This window comes from Lytechinus pictus, chromosome 8 (genome assembly GCF_037042905.1).
Source record: "Lytechinus pictus isolate F3 Inbred chromosome 8, Lp3.0, whole genome shotgun sequence".
Classification (NCBI taxonomy): domain Eukaryota; kingdom Metazoa; phylum Echinodermata; class Echinoidea; order Temnopleuroida; family Toxopneustidae; genus Lytechinus; species Lytechinus pictus.
The window spans coordinates 9576526-9599728 of NC_087252.1; the positions used below are offsets into that span (position 1 = coordinate 9576526).

Consider the following 23203-nt stretch of genomic DNA (forward strand, 5'->3'; position numbering starts at 1 on the left):
GTGATATTAGATACAAACAGAAAGACATGAGAAACAAAGAAAGACGAGGAGACAAGGGCACACTTACATGAAACTTGTCAGCAATGAGTACATTGCCAATGCTGGCAATTCAGTAAAAACCAAGACACCATTCTCACTACCTTCCTAAAACTAGTTTACTGGAAACTAGTTTAGTGGAACTAGTTTAACATGTAATGAGAACTGTCAAAGCGATCCTGGAAGCCAAACCAGTTCATAAAACCACATCCCGATGTAGTTTTCAAGATCGCTTTGCTTCGTTAAACTGGTTTTAGCGCAAGTGAGGACACAACCGTTCTTCGGGAAGCGATCTTCGCTCAGTTTGAACATGCTACTCCACACACTGAGTGTAGAATGCTTACGCTGTGGTTGAGAATTTTGCGTGAAATGTGTAACCCCACTGAGAGCGTTCCCATAGCAACAAGATTGCTTTATATGAAGTGATTATGAAAACCACTTTCGGGTGATCAAATGGAAATGCCAGCAAAGCGATCTTCCAAACTAGTTTCATGAACCACTTTCCACTAAACTAGTTTTAGAAAGTGTGATGAGCACGGGGTCCAAAGTTTCATGAACCGCTTTCCACTAAACTAGTTTTAGAAAGTGTAATGAGCACGGGGTCCAAGATTTTGATTGGCTGAGAAGTACTCGGGGCCATTTCATAAATATTGTCAAAATTTGCAATAACTGAAATCATTCAATCTGATTGGCTGATTGTAAACTTGTTGTAGAAACTGTGCATTTGTTATTATAACAAGTCTTCTTGAAACCGGGGCCATTTCATAATATTGTTATAACAAATATGCAATAACTGTTTAAAGCTACTGAAATAATTCAATATGATTGGCTGATTGTAAATTGTGCATTCGTTGTTACAAGTCCTCATGAAACCAGACCCTGGTCTCTGACTGTTACTATGACAACAGTCACATAATGGCAAATTGGCAATGCTGACAAGCTTCATGTATCCGTGCCTTGGAAGCGAAAAAGAAATGCACCTCTTAGAGTGCGTTGCTGTGTCAGTAAAAAAGTAAAATCTGTAGATTTTACTTCTAAAACATAAACTTGTATTAAAACCTGTTTGATCCTTAAATAAACAATTTACTCAGTGAACTATTAGATCATTAATCACACCTGTCATAATAAGTAGATTACCTTAATCCTTGAAATATCTCATAGTCATATCTCTGATTCCTAACGATGAATTAATTATTAAGCATCGAGAAGTCAAGACAGTTTCATGCAGCATTTAAATACACAAGTGCCAATAGCATTAGGCACTAAATGATAAAAGATTATGTATGTCAATTATTTGCATTATTATAGAAATTACTATCATGGTTTTACAAGCTTGTAAAAATGCTGAAAAAATTGATTGCCAGTACATGTATGCAAAAAAAGAGCAAAATATCAATAAATTTTAATTATTTTGTTTTCCATATGTGCACCTTGTACCAAATCCATCCATAATCTGAAAAAAATATATAATATTCATTAGTGCTCCATTTTTACAAAGTCTTTCTAAGGAATGATGCCTTGGTCAATGTTTGTAATATCTTTATATAAATATACACGTAAGTAGCATTTTAGGTGATATACATGTAACACTCAGCACATGGTAATATAATTTACAATAAATATATAAAAGCTATAAACATGTAGACCTCTAGTCTGATAAAATCAGGGCTACGTTTCACAAACGGCTGTGGATGATCTTATCAATCTCATGTACAGAAAGCCAACAAAACCATCATCTAGATTTAATATCTATGTTCTAAGGATTTAAACATAAAATAAATTTGAACATGCTTCACTACTTTGAGCACGTCAGGGGCCCAATACATATAATTACGGTGAGTTGATCATTACTATCATATCAACCTTGCATTTTGATAAGCCCCGTATCCATGATTGTAGATACCAGGGTGGCAAAGTTATCGATCGTAAGTTCATAATGAAACAGGTCCCTGAATTCTTGTTTGAAACCTTCCCTCCCAAGAACCGCATACTGTGTATCTCTCACAGTAGATGAAGAATTAAGACGATGACGTGGATGTACATGTATGCATATTATACGTCACATGGGGGAGCAGCTTGCACGTGACATCTGGGGGTATTTCATGAGAGTTGCAATTGATCACACTATCAGCTCATTATCATTGCCAATGAACAATTCGCTTTATACCATTTATCAAAAGAAAGGATCACCAGTCGCTCTTAACTTACGAACAGCTTCATGAAACACACACCTGGACATTTTCAATGAAATTCTTGGTTTTGATTGGCTGAGAAGCACTGATCACTGACTGTTACTATGGTAACTATCAGGGATTGAAAACTTGTCAGCGCTGACAAGCTTCATAAAATGGTGCCAACAAATCAAAACATTGAAAATTGATCTCTTTAATTCTGTGCGGGAGTTTCATCAATCTTTAACAAAATCTTTCCTTTATTTTTTAGAAAAACTAACTCAAAATCCAGTTGGACCCCTGCCCCCCCCCCCTTTCAATGTGACTTCGTCAGTCCTCATTTTGGAGAATACTCTTTAATTCTCTCTCTAATCACATGGGTAGACATTCTCTTACGACTGCATGATCCTCCAATCAAATCGTCCATTAGGTGCATGCGTTAGCGTGGGTATGATCGGTGCAACCAGGTCCCATATACTGAATTCTGCGTACTCCTCCAGCATGATGATACCGCAATAGGGGACCTTCTGGACAATACGAGAGAACTCCATGGCCGGCCGTGCGGACAGGCCCTGAAGACAACGTGAACTGCTGTCCAACGTGCTCGCATGACCAACCAGTAAGATGTCTCCTGCGAAGAAAGCGGAAATTTTTACGAGTTTGTTCATAAGCTTGGTCTATTTCATACATGTACTTTGGGGAGCATTTCATGCAAGAAACAAATGGTTTCTCTGACTGTGTGCTACAAGCTACTGAAATTCACAAATCTGCTTGGCTCAGAGCGATCAGTCAGTGAAAATTAGCTGAGGAACATATGTGACCTGCCACCCCTAAATCAACGATAAATCACTAGGGAAAGTTCTCTACAAATAGCCAAAATAGTATTTGGTCTTCAAAAAGCAAAAGGAGTAATTCTTCCTCATACTGTCGAAATTTGAAGTTTCAAAGTTTAAAATAAAACACAAGATACAAGAGCTTTTTTCTTCTCCAGACTACCTGGACGTTTTACAAAATTGTAAAGTTTGCACATATCATGCTTGAGTGAACCCTGAACTTCAAGCCTTGTTTTCTCCTAACAACCAAAAATCTTCTGCACTCATTAGTTGTGCTGGGTATTTTTGAATAATTTTTACAATTAACAATTCATTTTAAAGCTTAGAATTTGTCTTTTACAGAATGATACTGTAAATCCTTTTATTAGCTTACCATCGTCCGAACATTCTTTTAGGACCTCCCGGACAAAGTTCTCACTTCTCTTGTAATACGCCTGACAATTTTCCTTCTGGTTAAGGTCACTTGCTGCTAGCTTCTCCTTGTAACTCAGGTCAATGTTGAGGCCAAAGGTCGCGAGTTCAGCTGGCGATAGCCACTTCGGTAGTCCGCCTTTACACCATGCTAACCATTCAAAGAGGGCGGTGTCCACGCAGATCTTGACGGCGTCGGGTGCTTCTAATCCTGGGATTGGATGAGAGAAAAAATGCTGGATCCAGGGTGATGCAATATAATAACAATTAAAAGTTCTTGTACAGCGCACATCACATTATGATTATAACGTCTCTTTGTGCTTCCAAATGATTTGGATATTATTACCCCGGCTTTAGCTTGGCAGCTGTAATTACTTACATTGCACGTGCATTTCAAGGAATTAATTCCTACCAGGTACATGTACCCATTTACCTCACCTGGGTAGAATGCAGCACAATGTGGATGAATTCCTTGCTGAAGGAAACTACACCATTGCTGGAATATGAAATACATCATCCATTTGGACTCACTAAGGAGGAGAACCAGGGATCCCAAGTTACACAAAACTTAGCAGTTGATCGTGGGGGCTGATTGCCAAGGTTGATCATCCACAATCATCAATGCAATTAATCACAGGAACCAGCTCATTTATCAATCATTAAAGGAGATCGAAACCTTTGGAACAAGATAGCTTGTGTGAAAACAGAAAAATCAAAGAAACAGATCAACGAAAGTTTGATAAAAATCGGACAATTAATGAGAAAGTTATGAGCATTTGAATATTGTGATCACTAATGCTATGGAGATCCTCAATTTGGCAATGCGACAAAGATGTGTGATGTCACTTGTGAACAACTCTCCCCATTACTTTAGTATATATTTCACTTAAATTGCCTCTTTTATCACATCTATCAGTAGATCATGTGTTCTTTCTATAGGAGGGCATGTAATATAGATTTTTAAAGAATACATCATGGATAAAGAGTTTATATCACCATAAGAAAAAGTAAAAAGAGACACTTTGAGGGTATTTCATAGTCCATCAAAGGGAAAGTTGTTCACATGTGACATCATACATCCTTGTCGCATTGCCAATAGGAGGATCTCCATAGTATTAGTGATTGCAATATTCAAATGCTCATAACTTTCTCATTATTTGTCGGATTTTTCTCAAACTTTCTTTGGTCTTATTCTTTCATTTTTCTCTTTCCACACAAGCCTACTTGTTCCAAAGGTTTCATTCCCCTTTAAGTTTTATGTTTCAAGGCACAGTTAACTTACATGCCTATAAAAGTGGAGATACAGGTAAATAGTCACAAAAAAAAAAAAACTGAGACAAGATTCTGTGGCCCGTATTCTGAAGTCAGGTTTAACTTAAACCCAGGTTTAAAGTTGTGGTTTAAGTATGGACAGCCAATTGTTACATAAATCACTAATGGTAGAGATATCATATTTCAGCTCATTTGGCTCTCAAATCATTCATAATTGTCTAGGAAGTATAAGAAGATGATTGTCTTCACCATCGATGAATCAGGAAAGAGCACAGTAAACATAAGAAACATACAACTTAATAAAGATTTTGATACTTTTGGCTTCCCATACTTAAACCACAACTTTAAACCTGAGTTTAAGTTAAACCCGACTTCAGAATACGGGCCTCTGTCTGTATTAAGGTTTGGAGTCAGTGGCCCGTATTCTGAAGTCAGGTTTAACTTAAACTCAGGTTTAAAGTTGTGGTTTAAGTACATGTATGGGAAGCCAAAAGTATCAATTTTTTATTAAGTTGTATGTTTCTTATGTTTACTGTGCTCTTTCCTGATTCATCGATGGTGAAGACAATAATCTATATATACTTTAGGCTTGGGCGATTCCCACCTTTCCCAGAACCGACTCCGGCTCTGACCTAAGGCTTCGGTTCCGAGAGGAGTCGACTCCACAATCACTTAACACACTAGTGAATACGAGATACATGCAGAGCTCTTTTCATGTCCATAAAGTGAATGGAGCTACTGTGTACACTAGCAAGATATCCCCTTCTCACTCTCTCCCTCCCTCTTTCTATACTCCTCTCTCTTTCTCTTTTTCAAACCAAACTTTTGGGTTTCTTGTACTTGAAACCTTGAAAGTGATCTCGAGGGGGCAATTATGTGGTCAGTAGATAAGAAGCCAGACAGTTCTGTTTGGATTAGTCTGCATGCACAGCCCCTACATGACACTAATAGCTCTAGAGAGCCATGGTCTGGCACAACTGCACATTAAACTAACTTTTCTATTAGATTTCCGTACAATGATTTCAGCCTGCGATTGTAAACTAAGTCTGGAATTCCCTTCAACAGGGCATTTATGTGTTGTTATGAAACAGAATCAGTTCTCTTGTAGAGTGGATCCCTCAGGCTCGAGTAATGGGCCTTGAAAGAATGGGGGTCGACTCCTCGACTCTGGTGACAAGAATCGGGTAGACTCGATTACTCGGCTCTGATGCCCAAGCCTAATATACTTCCTAGACAATTACGAATGATTTGAGAGCCAAATGAGCTGAAATATGATGTCTCTACTAAGCCTGAGTCATATCGATTATTTTGAAAACCGGTGTTCGACAGCTTTAATTCGATCGAACATCGATGCATCGAAATTTGAAGGCGGGGAAAATCAAGTCTTTTTTTGGCTCCGGCCGGCCGTCGATGCATGCGCTATGCATGCACTGCGCTGGCCGGGTGAGCGTTGCAAAAGCAAATGACAGAGCAAAGTTCGTTTGTATTTCCCATGATCACAAAACACAAAAAAGGCCGGGGAGCAATGCAGAATTCTTCCCAAAATATCTTCAACAATGATATTTGCAGATGATAAGATATAAGTTTAAAATGAAACAATATTAAAGACATGAATCACGCAGAGTCGATCCGAATGATTTTCGGTCAACTAGCATTCGCAGTCCAGACTCGCACACACCAGCCCCGTACACTCACTCTCCCGAAACGACAGGCGTGCTTGCCAGCGCCATCTAACAAGTGCAAACAGCGGGGAGAGCGTTGTAACTTGCCTGAGATTGTGTAGTTGGCGGGGTAGTTAGATCCAAAATTAGCTCCAAATAAATTGATGGGAATAAATACGTAATTTTCTCTGGATGGTCATTTGAATTGGTATTCAATGCTGATATAACGATTGTGAGGAAAGATTGTGGAATATGAGTTCTGGCGATGTTCGAGATTTAATCCTGATAATGATAATCCATTTTTTTTAGACACAAGAGCTTTGTGATCGAAATAAATACGAATTCTTGGATCGAGCTCTAAATTCATATAAATTATTATTGGATTTTAAATAACTACGATTTAATAAGATTTTATGGCCATACTAAAAGAATTGACGATGTCAGCAAAGTATGTTATGTTCATATGGAAGAATTAATAGTATTATACTGGCATTATTTTTATTTTTTATTCCATCTCTGGACGTCTCCGAGCTCCGGCTCCGAGAAAAGAAGCACAATGCGCATGCGCGTTCGATGACGTCTGACATATTTTCCATTCATGAAATCAGAGCCCAAAGTTGGGCACAAACAAGCTTCATATTGATGGGAAAAAAATCAAACGTAATTTTTCTCTGTTTTGTCATGTAAAATATTATTATATGGTGATATTACGATCTTCAAAAGAGTTTCTACATGTTGACAATGTTCGATAATCAATCCTAACGTGATAATTATTTTTTTAGACAAGTGCACTCACTCAAGTCGATCGTCATGTGATGTCCGCCATTGAAAATTTAAACGAAATACAAACGTTTCACATCAAGCTCTAAGTTCATATTAATGATTATCATATGCAAATTATTGTTAAATATTACGATTAAATCATGTTCTATGGTCATGATATTAATATTGTTCATGAAAAGCAAGATATACTTTACGTTGATCGCATCAATTTTCCGGCCATTTTCTGATATGATTGACAGTACGGTACTGCGCATGCACGATGAATGGCGACTTCCATTCATAAATTCATCGTGCATAAATTATCTTGGCACGAGCAGACGAGCCGGGCAGACGAGCAAGACTCGAACTATGATCGAAATAAACTTCAAATTAATGGTGAATAGGCATCATAATTACACAATCGGTTTCATTTTGGGGGCAATATAAATGAAGTAAGTAGTAGTCAAGTTGGATATTACTGTTTATTTTGATGTCTGATTGTGTGAACCAAATGAATCGGCCGGCCGACGTATTTTTTTTTTTTTTTTCGATGCAGCGATTTTGCAAAATCTGCACCGGCGTTCGATGACATCGATCGAACATCGATTTTAAAATCGATTCGACTCAGGCTTAGTCTCTACCGTTAATGATTTATGTATCAATTGGCTATCCATACTTAAACCACAACTTTAAACCTGGGTTTAAAGAAGAATGAAACCTTTGGAACAAGATAGCTTGTGTGAAAACAGAAAAATCAAAGAAACAGATCAACGAAAGTTTGATAAAAATCGGACAAATAATGAGAAAGTTATGAGCATTTGAATATTGCAATCACTAATGCTATGGAGATCCTCAAATTGGCAATGCGACAAACATGTGTGATGTCACTTGTGAACAACTCTCCCCATTATCTTAGTAAATATTTCACTAAAACTGCCTCTTTTATCACATCTATCAGTAGATCATTTGTTCTTTCTATAGGAGGACATGTAATACAGATTTTTAAACAATACATCATGGATAAAGAGTTTGTACATGTATCACCATTAGAAAAAGCAAAAAGCGAAATTTTAGGGGTATTTTATAGTCCATCAAAGAGAAAGTTGTTCACATGTGAAATCACACATCCTTGTCGCATTGCCAATGGGAGGATCTCCATAGCATTAGTGATTGCGATATTCAAATGCTCATTACTTTCTCATTATTTGTCAGATTTTTCTCAAACTTTCGTTGTTCCTATTCTCTGAATTTTCTGTTTCGACACAAGCCTACTTGTTCCAAAGGTTTCATTCCCCTTTAAGTTAAACCCGACTTCAGAATACGGGCCAGTGATTCAGTTATAATTTAGATAAAATAGATAAATTGATGAATAGTCACAACATGGTAGTTAAATACATTAATAGTCTAATACACAAGAAACAAGACAAGGGTCTGCTATGTAATTTGCAGTCATTGTTTCAGTAATAGTTGAGAATGTGTTCAGCTCTTGCTGAAAAACGCAAAGTAAACAATACTACTAACCTTGTAATACAGCATGAGCCGTCTGTGAGCATCTTAATGCTGGTGATGAGTAGCAGTATGAGATCTTGACTCCAGCTGCTTTTAATGCTTCACCTAAAAAAAAGCACAGCACAATACAAAAAGAAATGACTTTAGAGAATAAAGTGAAAGTGAGCATGTACTTGAGCAGGGCAATGAATGCGTGTCCACTTTTGCATACATTTTTGTGTAGTTGTGGGAAGTTATGGGTCATTAATTAAAACTTTCTGAATAGATCAACAATGCGCTCAATAATGTTGGTGCCTTGGTCACAATTGGAAAAATAGAGGCAAAGACAAGGGCTACAATAGCTGAAAAAACTTAACATTGACGTTCTGAGTTTGACCCAAGCTGGTGACTTCTGACCATTTGATGACCTTCGTCTCTTGATAAGAAATCTACTTCAAAGTTTGGTCAGAATAAGGAAAACAGGTGCAAAGTTATGGGCTACGAAAATAATTTAAATAACTCGGGCTAAAAAGGATGGTAAGAGATGTAAGGCTTTGTGAAATGAATATTTACAGTATTGAAAAGAGCTGAAAAAAGCATTGGTTAGTAAAAGCAAAAATCAAAACAAAACCTTTGCTTCCTTTTCAGATTTCCAGCAGTAGTCATTTTGCACATTCCAAATCGATTTTACACGTATATTTGACAAAATCTGTCTATAATGATCTCACACCCCATTTCCAAAATGGTCTTATCTTCCCTGAATGAAAATAAATTGTTTGTATGCAATGTAACTGTCATTTCTACAAAGTACACTCCCATTTCTGTACTAAGAGATTCTCTGCTGCACAGTGGCGGACCATGACCCGAGGAGACAAAGCATTGGAGGGGCACTGTATTGTTTGTGAACAATGCTGTGCCCCTCCAATGCTTTGTCTCCTCGGGTCACGGTCCGCCACTGCTGCTGCATATTTCTAGATCAATGCTACATGTAAAAAGAAAGATCCATTATTTCACAAATCCCTCTCTGACATTCTCACACCCCACTTCCAAAATGGAATATTCCTTGAATCACACGCTGTGTGTATGTGCCTTACCTGTCATTCTTGCCTGGTACACTCCGATTTCCGTAATAGGGGAGTCTTTCTTAAAATCCTGAGCCCCTCCCGGTCTCTGTGGAACTTTCTTTGGCATGTTCAGATTTTTTCTCTGGTATTTTCCTGAAACCAAACAAAGACTTTCAATCACAACTCAAATTCATTTTCATAAGCTCCAAAAAAAAGCTCAATTTGCTATTCAAGAAATATGTTCTCAATAGTAGTTAACTGTTGGAGGGTAAGAGTGGGCCCAAATATCCGCTAATCCAGAGGTCAAAGGTCACGGAATCTTGAACTGTGATATTTTCATCTAGGAACCTTGTCAAAATCCAGAGCCGCATCTTTCCCGCAGGAATCCTGCAAGTAGTTTTTCATTACGAATCATCATAGTCACCACAGACAAAACAATGAAGGACTACAGGAAAGCACGGTAAAAGACACACAACATCCTGCTAAAGGACGCGACACAGAATTTTGACAAGCCGTCTTATTGTACCATATCATATCACCTTTGTCATCAATGGAATAATGTGGGTGTAAAAAAATCTACACGGATCACGCCAATTTTAAGGAACCTACATTGCTGACCAATACACAGGGAAGAACATTCAAAATCCTACTAACTATATATAAAGTACCTTTTGGTCAAGCTCCCAGCAACATCATAGAATTGATAAACTATAAAATCAATCTGAACGATTGCACCTCCAAAGATTCTTTGCTTTGACAGAGACCATTTTTCAAAATGAAAATAAGTTAAGTAACACTAGGTGATCAGGAATCTGCTTGTATGGTCCTATAACTCTGCAACAGCTTGCATGTACATCTACATCTACGTCTAGAAGTCATGTACGAACCATCAGTAAATAATTTCAAATAAAACTTTAAAATACAGCTGTTTAATCAACAATATGTATATCAGACGTTCCGACATAACGGCAACGCAGAAGAATACATACTTTTGTTGAATAGTTTCTGCACTCTACATATCAACTTTTTTATTCAGGGCTCGAATTAAGAATTCAAAGGGGAAAGGACATTTTCAATAGGGCACTGAAAGGGAAGGGAAGGTAGTGTTCTGATCACTTTAGGGGAATCATTGGTCATTTAATAGTAAAATGAACTTTTCAATGGGACACTTGCACCGGATTAATCACAGGGCACTTATTTTTCGCCTGAAGTCTATACTGACTTGGAAGGGCATCAAGGCCAATCTAAGGGCATTGGGTCTCACCCTGGCTTAATTTGAGACCTGGGGGTTTTTCACAAAGATTTTAGCATGATTTTAATATGACTTAAAGTCACACTTAAATACCGAGTTGCGTACGGTATGAAAGGCTTGATCTCATTGGTCAGATCGTGTCATGAGGATGCGCACTACTGCGTATCTATCAATAAGATCGCGCGTTGCATATCATGTACGCATCGGCATTTAAGTGCGACTTAAATCACACTTAAATCTTCATGAAACACCCCCCTGACAATTATTATATAATGTGACATGTACCTTGTTGATCAAAGCAATGTATAAGCCACTGTTCACCAAATGTCACGTCCACTCTCTCCCCATGTCTGATGATAAATAATCTCCTAGGTTGCTTCTTGGTGGGGACAGGGACGTCATTCATCTTCTTTAACTTCAATAGCTGGTCAAAGAGAAAATAAAAATTATGTAATATCATCAACTCGATGTGTTCATTTGATTATTTGAAATTAATAACCTGCAGTAGCAGCAAACCATATCATGAGAAAGACATTAAAAACAAAGGTGAGATGTCACCATATCATCTTAAAATCATGATCTGGTTCATAAACCTATCTTTGTAAAAACATGAAATCTATCAAAGCCGATAAATGATCACATTGAAGATCTCCAATACAGATAAGCACACTGGACAGTGTTTTATTTTTTTCTATGTCTTTAAAATCAAGATTAATTGTCACCATATTCTTGTAAAATCAGGATTAAGTTGACCTCTCTCTGTAGAATCATGAAATCTAGGACAGCTGAAATATGGTCAAACTGAAGATAACCAACATAAATAAGCACATGTGGGACAGTGTATTGTTATTGACTGGAAAAATACCAGACAAATGGCCAGAATGTCTTGCTTATTTTGCTATTTTCTCAGTACTAACACACTTTCTTGCAGAATCCTTTGGCACATATCTTTTATTTATGCATATATAAATACACTTGGGTGGTAATTTTATTACATTCACTTCGAAATCATTTCCACAACTGGCATTTTTTTAAGTAGAGGACCTAAACCCCCCCCCAACCCACTACCCATCATAGCGTCCCTTGTCATAGGAAGATTTAAATGTATAGTATGCTTGTACATGTATGTTAATTCTCATTTCTTTTTATTGTTATCTCATTTAACTCATGTAAATCGGGTATTTATACTTTGGGCAGTTCTTGCATCCAGATATGCACACTATGCATATCTGCAATTTTGCATTAAATAGGACTTTGGGCCCTACATTGCATCCATTGTTGAACTATGTATTCCCCCCCACCCACTTCCCATCACAGCTTGAACCCTGACTCGTTCTTACTCACATTTTCATAACTGTGATCTTGTGGGTTTTGAAGGAGGCCCTCTGCTGACTTATAATTACCAGAGTGTTCTAGGTCTGATCCGATAGGAATCGGAGGACTAGGAACTTTACGATCTAGACTACCTTTCTTGGCATCATTGCTAGCTGTTCTGGGTCTGGTGATTGGTAAAACTCTGAGAAAGAAAACAGATAAAAGTTAACCATAAATTCCACACACACATCATTTCAATTCAATTCAATTTATTTTCCTCTTTAAATCTTTTCATATTTGCAATGACAATTCCATTTGCATATATACAACAACAATGTATACAAATCTCAATCAAACAATCAAATCAATACAATAAAAGCATAAAATTACAAGGGAAGCAGACCGACTACAAAAATCAAATATGTGCCGTCCGTCCGTCCATCCATCCATCCATCCATCCATCCATCCATCCATCCATCCATCCATCCATCCATCCATCCATCCATCCGTCCGTCCGTCCGTCCGTCCGTCCGTCCGTCCGTCCGTCCGTCCATCCATCCATCCATCCATCCATCCATCCATCCATCCATCCATCCATCCATCCATCCATCCATCCATCCATCCATCCATCCATCCATCCATCCATCCATCATCCATCCATCCATCCATCCATCCATCCATCATCCATCCATCCATCCATCATCCATCCATCTATCTATAAAATATGTGCTACATGTTCAGATAGAATTCTTGAAAATTCTTCTATTGCCAATTTAATGATCATACAGATTTTACCTGTGGACGGTCCATGTATCCGATTCTGGCGCTTTCTCTGTGTAGTTTCCTGGAAACATTCCCTCGCACCCCGTCTTGTGAGACGTGCCTTTGAACCATCCATCACTGTTCTTATCTAATTCACTGGCAGACATGTAGATGAAATCATCTGGAATCAACTCCAGTTCGTCCGCTACCCTTGGTGTGTGGCCGTACAGAACTCGAAGAACCTGCGGAAAAAGATTTAAAGCTAAAATGGTAAGGTCAAGTCAAATGTCAATTTGGTTTGTTCATATTAGTGCAAAAAATGTTTCAAGCTCAAGGCAGACATGTAGATGAAATCACCAGGGATCAACTCCAGTTCGTGGCCGTACAGAATTCAAAGAACCTGTGGAACGAGATTCAAAGTCAAGCAGTATGGTAAAGCTAAAGATTAATTTGGTTGATCCAACCTAAAACTCACAAATTATTTCAAGGTCGAGGCAAACATTTAGATGAAATCATCAGGAATAACCTCCAGCTTTTCATTTACATCTGTGGACGCTGCCTCCGAATCTCTTGAGTAGAGCTAGAGCCGGAATTCCCAATGAGACGCTGACTGGATGTCGATCGCCTTGGATAGGTTCACCAATGCTTCTTGATGGCTGAGGTCAAATTGAGGAGCAAACACAAAGCATTCTAAGGTCAAATGTCAAAGGTCAAAGTTTTCACTTACTTCTGTTGACACTGCTTTGGGTTCTCTTGAGTAAAGCAGTAGAGTCTGAACTTCTATTGAGCTGCTGACTGGATCACCAATGCTTCTTGATGGCTAGAATCAAACTGAAAGGCTAGCACTTGTAAGGAATTTTAAGGTCAAAGGTCAAAGTGTTTTACAGTTAAAGGGAAATGAAACCTTTGGAACAAGTTGGCTTGTGTCGAAACAGAAAAATCAAAGAATAAGAACAAAGAAAGTTTAAGAAAAATCGGACAAATAATGAGAAAGTTATGAGCATTTGAATATTGCAATCACTAATGCTATGGAGATCCTCTCATTGGCAATGCGACAAGGATATGTGATGTCACATGTGAACAACTTTCCTTTTGATCGACTATAAATACCCCCAAAATGTGTCTTTTTTGCTTTTTCTTAAGGTGATAGTGATCTTTATAAATCTGTATTACATGCCCTCCTATAGAAAGAACACATGATCTTCTGATAGATGTGATAAAAGAGGCAGTTTAGGTGAAATATAAACTAAAGTAATGGGGAGAGTTGTTCACAAGTGACATCACACCTCTTTGTCGCATTGCCAATAGGAGGATCTCCATAGCGTTAGTGATCACAATATTTAAATGCTCATAACTTTCTCATTATTTGTCTGATTTTTCTCAAATTTTCGTTGATCAGTTTCTTTGATTTTTCAGTTTTCACACAAGCTATCTTGTTTCAAAGGTTTCATTCTCCTTTAAAAGTTAAGTTTTCACTTACTTCTGTTGACGCTGCCCTGGGATCTCTTGAGTAGAGCCTGAATTCCCATCGAGCCGCTGAGTGGATGTCGACCTCCTTGGACAGGTTCACCAAGGCGTCTTGATGGCTTGGATTAAACTGGTAGGCCAAGGTCAGGTGGAGCTGCTTCTTGTGAGGTTCAACCTTAACACCTAGGTTAGGTAGGACAAAAAAAGAATGAAAGAGCATTTCTACTAAAAAACATTACCTTCATATATTCTTTATTAGCATTATTGTCAAAGACATTACTTTAAAAAATAACCATAAAATTATCTAAATAGGGAAAAATAAGGCATAAATGCTCCATAAAATGTGTCTGGAAATGCATTTTGGCCCTTCCCCTTAGGCTATACTGTGTGGGCTGGTGGCTGAAAATAGGCATTTTTTAAGTCTTTATGCTGACCTAGCCTGTTTGAGCCTCTGTGAGCTGCCATGGAAACATGTCACATTGATAGATAATCAACTTGGCTACCAGAAAATGTGAATATGTTGCTACATTTAATTACATTGTGCACTCAAAATATAGAATGAAAATATGAGGCAAATTCACCTATTGACTTTTTTGACACATGTCTACAGCACAAATCTGGTACCATTGCCCACAGATTGTTCAGCACCGAGGTGTTAATTTTTTACCTTGTTATATTTCTACAATTTTGCAGTGGTATTTTTTTTTTTTTTCTAATGCATCTCAAGATTATCTAATTAATTATTTTGGCACCCTTTTCAGTATTCCCTTGTTTAACGTGCAATATTTTGTGCAAGAGTATTTATATATTTTATTTATGTCTTGGGAGCGGCATGTGTGGGGGCTCATGCCTTCGGGCAGCAGTGATGGATTTCGCTTTTGTGCCCCCTGACTCACATGCCGTTCCCGCATTTCTTTGCATGTTCATGTACTGTAATTTTTTAATTCTAATGTAATGTGTATGTATTTTTTATATTGGTCAAATAAATAATAATAATTTAAAAAAAAGAAGAGCATGAGTTTACTAAAGCTGCTTAGTATTGGACAATTAGGAATACATTTGATCATTACCAGCTTCCCTATTAAGTATTATCACTATTTCTTTCTTTTGATTTGATTTGATTTATTTATTTACCAACAATATTCACATGTTTACAGGTGATGAAACAAATTGCATAACAGTTTACACATGTATAAAAATACGATGGTAAATGTGACCAGAAAATAGCACAGGTGCTATAAATCGAGCCTGGCTTCACAAATATTACAAAATGCACATTTAAGAAGGAAAAACAAAACAAAAATTTAAATTGCAATATATATATATATATTTTGCTTCTACAAGTATAAGCATTTTTCTCAGCCCTAAAACATGCTTAGTAAAATACTTTTATTCAGCTATATTTTCAGCTGAATTCCGGCCCTGGGCCCCGTCTTATAAAGAGTTATGGTTGCTCCAATCAACCTCAAATATATGGAAATCCATCAATGTCATAAATTTATATAATTCTACAGGAAATTTGCACCTTTCGTAATCAAAGAGGAGCAAACTGAATAGTCAATATATGTATGAACGTATGATTAAAAACATCGTATCTAGAAAAAAAATTAACAAACATGCATTTTTATGTTGCATTGCTGGCTTTCCAAAGTTGTGGTTGATTAGATCAATCGCAAATCTTTGTAAGACGGGGCCCAGGTCAATTCACACATACCTGTTTTACTAGTAGCTTCCTGACTGAAATCGGCCATGACTTTCCTGAGGTATTCGGCATGGCTCTCCTCTAAGAAGAGGCCAATGAAGTTTGTAGAGGAATAGAAGTCTAAGGTCAGGACTTCAGGAGCCTTGGACTGCCACCGGTCAATGACCTCTTGGAATGCTTCGGTCAGTGCGGTACATTTACTGTCTGGACACTGGAAAACGAAAAGTAAGTAATGATCTATTATGCATATAAACATGTTGTAAACATTGATAATGATGGTAATGATGGCAGGAGTCATGAGTGTGATGATGATGATGGTGATGATGAAAATGGTTGTGGTGGTGATGATGATGATGGTGGTGGCGATGATGATGACGGTAATGATGATGATGGTAATGGTGCTTTGGATGATGAAGGTGCTGATGATGATGATGTTGGTGGCGATGATGACGGTGATGATGATGATGGTAAAAAAAAAGTTTACACTTTGAAAAAGCCCTGGGAATTAAAATATATACATGTGGGTAATTTTTTCACATATATATAATCTTGGGTTTGGGTCTCATCTATCCAATGAAAGTTAAAGTTTTGACAGAATGTTACACTTGAGTGAGCACTCAATTTTTGTAAAGCTCGCAGAAATCTGTTTGCGCAGAAATGCTTGTTTTCACGCTGTGTCAACGGGAAAGGGCGAAGTCAAACTTAATACCCTGCGAAACATTTTTCATACATTTTCCTTGCACTTTTAGTCAATTGAAATAAAACGGATACATTCAAGCATTTTGTAACAATTTTGCCACCCAAATTGAAATTTCAACACTTTAATAGTAAGCACAACCTTTACCCTTTTTGTGCCAGCTGGATCTGAGGACATAACTGAATCTGAACAAAAGTTTATATCAGTCATCTTCAGCATTTTTTCACGAAGTTTTTATCATTTAAAGTGGGTTTACATTTCATTTTTCATTTAATACTTGTTTCTCCACACTTTTTCAAAGCTTGACAATGATTAACAAAATGAAAATCAAGCCTTAGCCATTTCATGTAAATCACAACTCAGTGTAAAGAAAATATTGTCACAATGGCCTCGGTGTGTGGGGGAGTAGGGAGGGGCGCAATGCACTCTTCGAAGTGTTTTGGGCAAGGAAACAAGTTCAAACAAGGTAAAAGATATCTTCAAATCAATTCTACTAGCTAAATTCCACGTGTTCTTCATGATTAAGGTCAACTTTTATTCGCATAACTATTTCAAGGTTCTGCGCAAATCATTTTTCACTAACTTTACAAAAGTAAGTGATGCTCACTCAAGCGGAAATATTTTTTGACAGTTATATCGTCATTTGCTTAAAATGGATCTGTACCAATGTTAAAATATGGAAAAGTCTTCAGGATATTACAAATATAATTTTACAGGATTTTTTCTAAGTGTAATTTTTTTTTTGATACGCACTATATATGCAGCTGGCACAGGCACACATATCCTGAAAAAATGTGCTGAAATAAACAAAAAATAATATTGTCTTAACAAAACTTTAAGACACTAACCATCCCCCTGTAGTACTTATGAGGAAAACTGAATATATTAAGTGTTAAACATGGTTTTGTTCATTGATCTGATATTTTGATTTAACAATATTACTAGCCAAATCCTGTATATAATGTATTATGATTACAAATCCCTTGCTCAAATTACAGGTAAATATTTATACATGTTGTATGCAAATTATCCTATATGAGGAAATAAGATTTTTATTCCTGTAATGAAATATGAAATAAGCCAATTATAAGGGAACATATTTTCTTCTATGTTGTATTTAAAAATCCTATGTTTTGTTAATAGAAGATCGAGGAAATAATCAAGTGTATATTTAGATTCATAGTTTAACGCTCTCCACATGGTCTTCTGAAAAGGAAAGATTACCCTGACGAATAGTTCGTTGTAAAAATACCAGAAAAAATATTGGTGACGGTTTGAGGTTGTAAGCAAGCACAGCTTCCCCACAATCTTGTTGTTAGAAAATGGATCGAGTGGTGAACTTGAAATTTGATAGCTTTATAGAGAAATGTTCACAGACCATGAGAAAACAAATGTAGTGCATGAATAATGTCCTTTTGAAAGTAGTTTATAAGTTCTTCCAGTGTTATCAGAATTAAAGGGTAAGTCCACCCTGATAAAAAAACAAATTAGTAAAGATAGCAGAAGAATGCTGAAATATTGATGAAGGTTTTATTAAAAATCTATCTTAGATTTAAAAAGTCATAATTTTTTTTAATTATTTGTGATGTTGTATGCAAGCAGCTTCCCCACAATCGTGTACAAAAAAAAAAAAAAATCAGTGAAACAGCATTTTCTCACAAAATTGAAAATGGTTTTCATTGTAGATTTAGTTTACCAGTAGACCATCTGCTACTGAAGGGGGAAAAATGTTAGTCATTATGAACCATTATGAAATTGAAATTTATGGATCTTAAGTTATATTACATGTACATAACATATTGGGCAACTGCTTGTACAAATGACATCACATATCAAAATAAAATCCATAAATTTCTATTTCATACTGGTTCATGATGACTAACATTTTCTCCCCCTTCAGTAGTGTGTGTTAAATGAGACTGACAAACTAAAGCTACAATGAAAACCATTTTCAATTTTTTGAGAAAATGGCATTTCACTGATTTTTTTTTTTTTTGTACACGATTGTGGGGAAGCTGCTTGCATACAACATCACAAATAATTAAAAAAAATTATGACTTTTTAAATCTAAGATAGATTTTTAATAAAACCTTCATCAATATTTCAACATTCTTCTGCTATCTTTACTAATTTGTTTTTTATCAGGGTGGACTTACCCTTTAATTCTGATAACACTGGAAGAACTTATAAACTACTTTCAAAAGGACATTATTCATGCACTACATTTGTTTTCTCATGGTCTGTGAACATTTCTCTATAAAGCTATCAAATTTCAAGTTCACCACTCGATCCATTTTCTATTAAACAACAATGAAAGAATTAATTACTTTCAACTTTCAAAAGGATATTTCAAGCAATAATACACAAAAGAAATAATGAATGTGTTACATCATCAATCATTTTACTTAGTTATATACAGACCAGGGGGGCCCGTCTTACAAAGAGTTACGATGGATCCAATCAATCGTAAATCTATGGAAATCCATCAGTGTCATAATTTTTTCTACAGGAAATGTGCGAAGTGTCCTTTGTAAACAAGGGAGAACACACTGAACTGTCAAGAAATCAATGAATTTATGATAATATATAATGTACATTCATAATCTAAAAAAAAAATTGAGCAAACATGCATTTTATATGTTGACTTTGCTGGCTTTCCATAGTTGTGATTGATCAGATCAATCGTAAGTCTTTGTAAGATGGGCTCCAGGAGGTGTACTGTAAAACAGTAAACAGTTTTGTGAAATTGACAGGAATTTTTCAATTCCATTTTATCTTTCTTATAATATTCCAAATCTGAGTTTGATGAATTTTTTAGCAATCTATGCTTGCTTGATTTCTCCATTTTATCTTGACAACTTTTTGTTGGGGGTGAACTTGACATGCTTCTGAATGTACAAATGTTTTTTTTTTAAGCTGTTAAAGGGGGGGGGGTGGGTATGGGCCAGATGTGCCGCCCCCTAGTTCCACCCATTCAACAACCAATGAGGAGGGCCTTTATAAAACAAAAGTAGTATTTTATCTACCATGCAATCCCTAGGCATTGGTAGTGTACAAAATTTATCAAATAATGCTTTCTGTTTTAATTAACCTACTCAAACTGACCTAACTGGCATAATTTTTATTTTCACTCCTTTTAAATTCACCGTTCTACATATGTACATTGTTTTCTGTACCTACACCTACATTCTTGAAATTACATTGATATCCCGACTATATAAATACTAGTTATTCTGTTCTATGATTTTATGCTAATGATGTGGTGTGAACCTCGAAACATATTCCGTTTTAATAATAAAATGTTATGTTCTTTTCCTTATTTCGTCTTTAAGTTGATATCATGTCGTTCTTTTGGAAGCATTGGTGGTTGTTTGTGTTGGTTATAATGTGTCCTATGATGTCTTGTTGTAATATCGAAATACAATATCATGTTCCAGGAAATCACATGCATGTAGACATACCCCCCCTCAAAGATTACAATTGCTACCATTTCTGAATTATTTTAATACCAAATAATGTCACAATATATTGATGCAAGGTAAGTTAAATGTAGACATCCCACCCCCCTATATTATGAGAACTCACTGCAATAAAAGAACACAGAGTGACGTGCGGGAGGAGGCTATGGGCTCCGTTACGACCGCAGAGGGAGAGAGACTTGTTCCAGAACTCATCCAGCTGTTCACCCAGGGGACCTACGGCACAGGCGTAAACAATGTATTCCCTTGGTATAGACTCATCCAAGGTCCGGTCATCAAGGTGATTCAATAACCTGGAATATGAGTCAAGGATTATTATTGTTACCAATTTTAAATTTATCATGAAATAATCTCAAAGTACATTGATGCAAGGTACATGTATTAAGGGTAAACTGCGGATTCGTCTATAATTGCAAACTCGTCCACTCATCACATGGTCTACCTTCATTTAGTCTAAGCCATTCCGTCCATCAACAGCCATTGGGTCCAATAACCATTTGGTCCGATAATTACTTCGTCTATGACCATTTTGTCTCGTAACCAGTTGGTCTAATACCCATTTTCTTTTAATTCATTTTGCCCAATTAACACTTTGTCCAATTAGACCAAATGGTATATGGACTAAATGGCTATTGGACCAACTGCTTATTAGACGGAACAGTGAGTGGGCGAAATGACAATTAGACCATGTGGAACTGATGGTAGACCAAATGATAGCCTAAATAAGAGGAGTTGGTAATTGGCCGAATTGGCATTAGACCAATCGGAAATAAACCGGTATTATGATTGAGATATATACGTTTAGTTCTTTTTTTTTTTTTTTTTGGGGGGGTTCAAAGGACTCCACAGAAGAATGAAGTACTGCATCCGCCCCCCCCCCCCCCCCCCCCCGGAGTGTTTTGGAAGAATACTAACCAAGTACAATAGCGACTGTACAAAAGAAGGTTCAAGGGAGATACAATGTAGTGGGAGGCGGGGGGGGGGGCCAGGGGAGCGAAGTCTGAGAAGGGGAATGTAGACGGTATGCAAATGAAAGAGAGAAAAGGTGAGGACAAGAACAAGAAAAAGCACAAGAAAATTTATCCCTTGACAATAATTGACTAATTAACAGCCAATCAGATTGAAGCTTTCATATCAAATCAATTGTACTGACCAATCAGAGGCAAGTTGAATGTCTTGGTGTCCTGTTGCTGCAGCTGCCTTCTCCCTGTCAAAAAATAATAATAAAAGAGGAATCTAATACAATGAGAGTGAAACCAAAAGCAATAAATAACATTTCCTTGACATAATTGGGGTTAAGTGAATTTAATTTTGAATGAATGCACTCAAGCCATTGTATAATTGTAAAAGGCCATTTATGCAACATGCAAAATTTTACAAGTGCAATGTATAGACCAAGTCCTTACAGCAACAAGTTCATTAGAACAAGTAGGCCTACATGTAGATTGAGCAAATCAGAAAATGGATAGCACTGACAATTTCTTGATCAAAAGCTTTAAAATATCAAAATAAGAAAGTGAACAAATATAAAGTTTCACTCATTTTTTCACAAAATGGTTATGCACAATGTGGCAAGTAATAATAATAATAATAATAATAATAACGTCTTATTTACCCAGGGTAGCCACTTCAATCATAAGACTGCTCTTCCAGCGGGCCCTGCATAACATAATATGTTATTATTACCCTTCTCCAGTCTAAATGCTGAACGCCAAGCAAGAAGGCAGAAGGTCCCATTTTTTTAAGTCTTTGGTATGACTCGGCCGGGGATCGAACCCACGACCTCCCGTTCATGAGGCGGACGCTCTACCACTGAGCCACCATGCCCGGTTACGAGCCACCATGCCCGGTTAGATATGTATGCAATTTATGAGGAAACTGATGATGTCACATCCTTTTGTATTTTATAGTATGACACTAGTATACACTTTTTTAAAAAGATCAAATGGAAGACCATCCCCACCAAAGCACACAGGGAATTATGTAAAGAATCATCTTAAATTTTCCCCAAACAAAATTGGACCCTACATACATGTATACATGTACATGTAAGCACTCCATACTTCAAGATCCCATACACAATTCTCACATCTCGCCCAAAATCAAAATAATGTAATTTTCAGAAATCTTAAAGGTCAAGTCCACCCCAGGAAAATGCTGACTTGAATAAATAGAGAAAAATCTAACTAGCATAGTGCTGAAAATTTCATCAAAATCAGATGTAAAATAAGAATGTTATGACATTTTAAAGTTTCGCTTATTTTTCACAAAACAGTGATATACATGTACATGTATGCACAACTTGGTGAGTCAGTCGATGATGTCCATCACTCACTTTTTCTTTTGTTTTTTTATTGTTTGAATTATACAATATTTCATTTTTTTTATAGATTTGAAGATATGGACCAACTTGACTGAAGCATATAGTATTGAACAATGCTAATGCCACATGTTCAGGGAGGAAAATCGTTGTATCACTTGACAATGAAAAAATTAGAATATTTCATATAGTAAAATACAAAAGAAATAGTGAGTGGATGACGTCATAGTCTCCTCATTTGCATACCAGCCAGGATGTGCATAAACTGCTTTGTGAAATAAAGCGAAACTTTAAAATGTAATAACTTTCTTATTTTATATCTGATTTTGATGAAATTTTCAGTGTTATGCTTGTTGGATTTTTCTCTTTTTATTCAAATCAACTTTTTGTGGGGTGGACTTGTCCTTTAAAGGTTTATTCAATTTTGGAGATTACTGCAGGTTTTATGTTTGGCTTAACATGCACATTTTCCATCGGAGCAGTTGTCGCCAGAGAAAATGTCATAGAGCCGT

General features: G+C 36.7%; 1 protein-coding gene across 1 annotated transcript; it reads right to left on the minus strand.

Annotated features, from left to right (window-relative positions):
* Positions 1 to 980: 980 nt before the first annotated feature.
* Positions 981 to 22195, minus strand: LOC129267256 (ecdysteroid-phosphate phosphatase-like). The gene is made up of 12 exons (XM_064103260.1): positions 22182 to 22195; positions 21525 to 21578; positions 20478 to 20664; positions 16208 to 16406; positions 14507 to 14676; positions 13060 to 13268; positions 12295 to 12466; positions 11236 to 11374; positions 9729 to 9851; positions 8668 to 8760; positions 3414 to 3662; positions 981 to 2838 (listed from the first exon to the last, which is right to left on the minus strand). The coding sequence occupies exons 1-12, from the start codon at positions 22193 to 22195 to the stop codon at positions 2600 to 2602; spliced, it is 1848 nt and encodes a 615-aa protein (XP_063959330.1). The 3' UTR covers positions 981 to 2599.
* Between the last annotated feature and the right edge of the window lie 1008 nt (positions 22196 to 23203).

Coding starts and splice junctions, on each gene's coding strand:
- LOC129267256 (XM_064103260.1), bottom strand. Junction 9,852..11,235: donor ACATTGCTTTGATCAACAAG/GTACATGTCACA, acceptor GTTTGGTTTCAG/GAAAATACCAGAGAAAAAAT. Junction 8,761..9,728: donor GTACCAGGCAAGAATGACAG/GTAAGGCACATA, acceptor GCTTTTTTTTAG/GTGAAGCATTAAAAGCAGCT.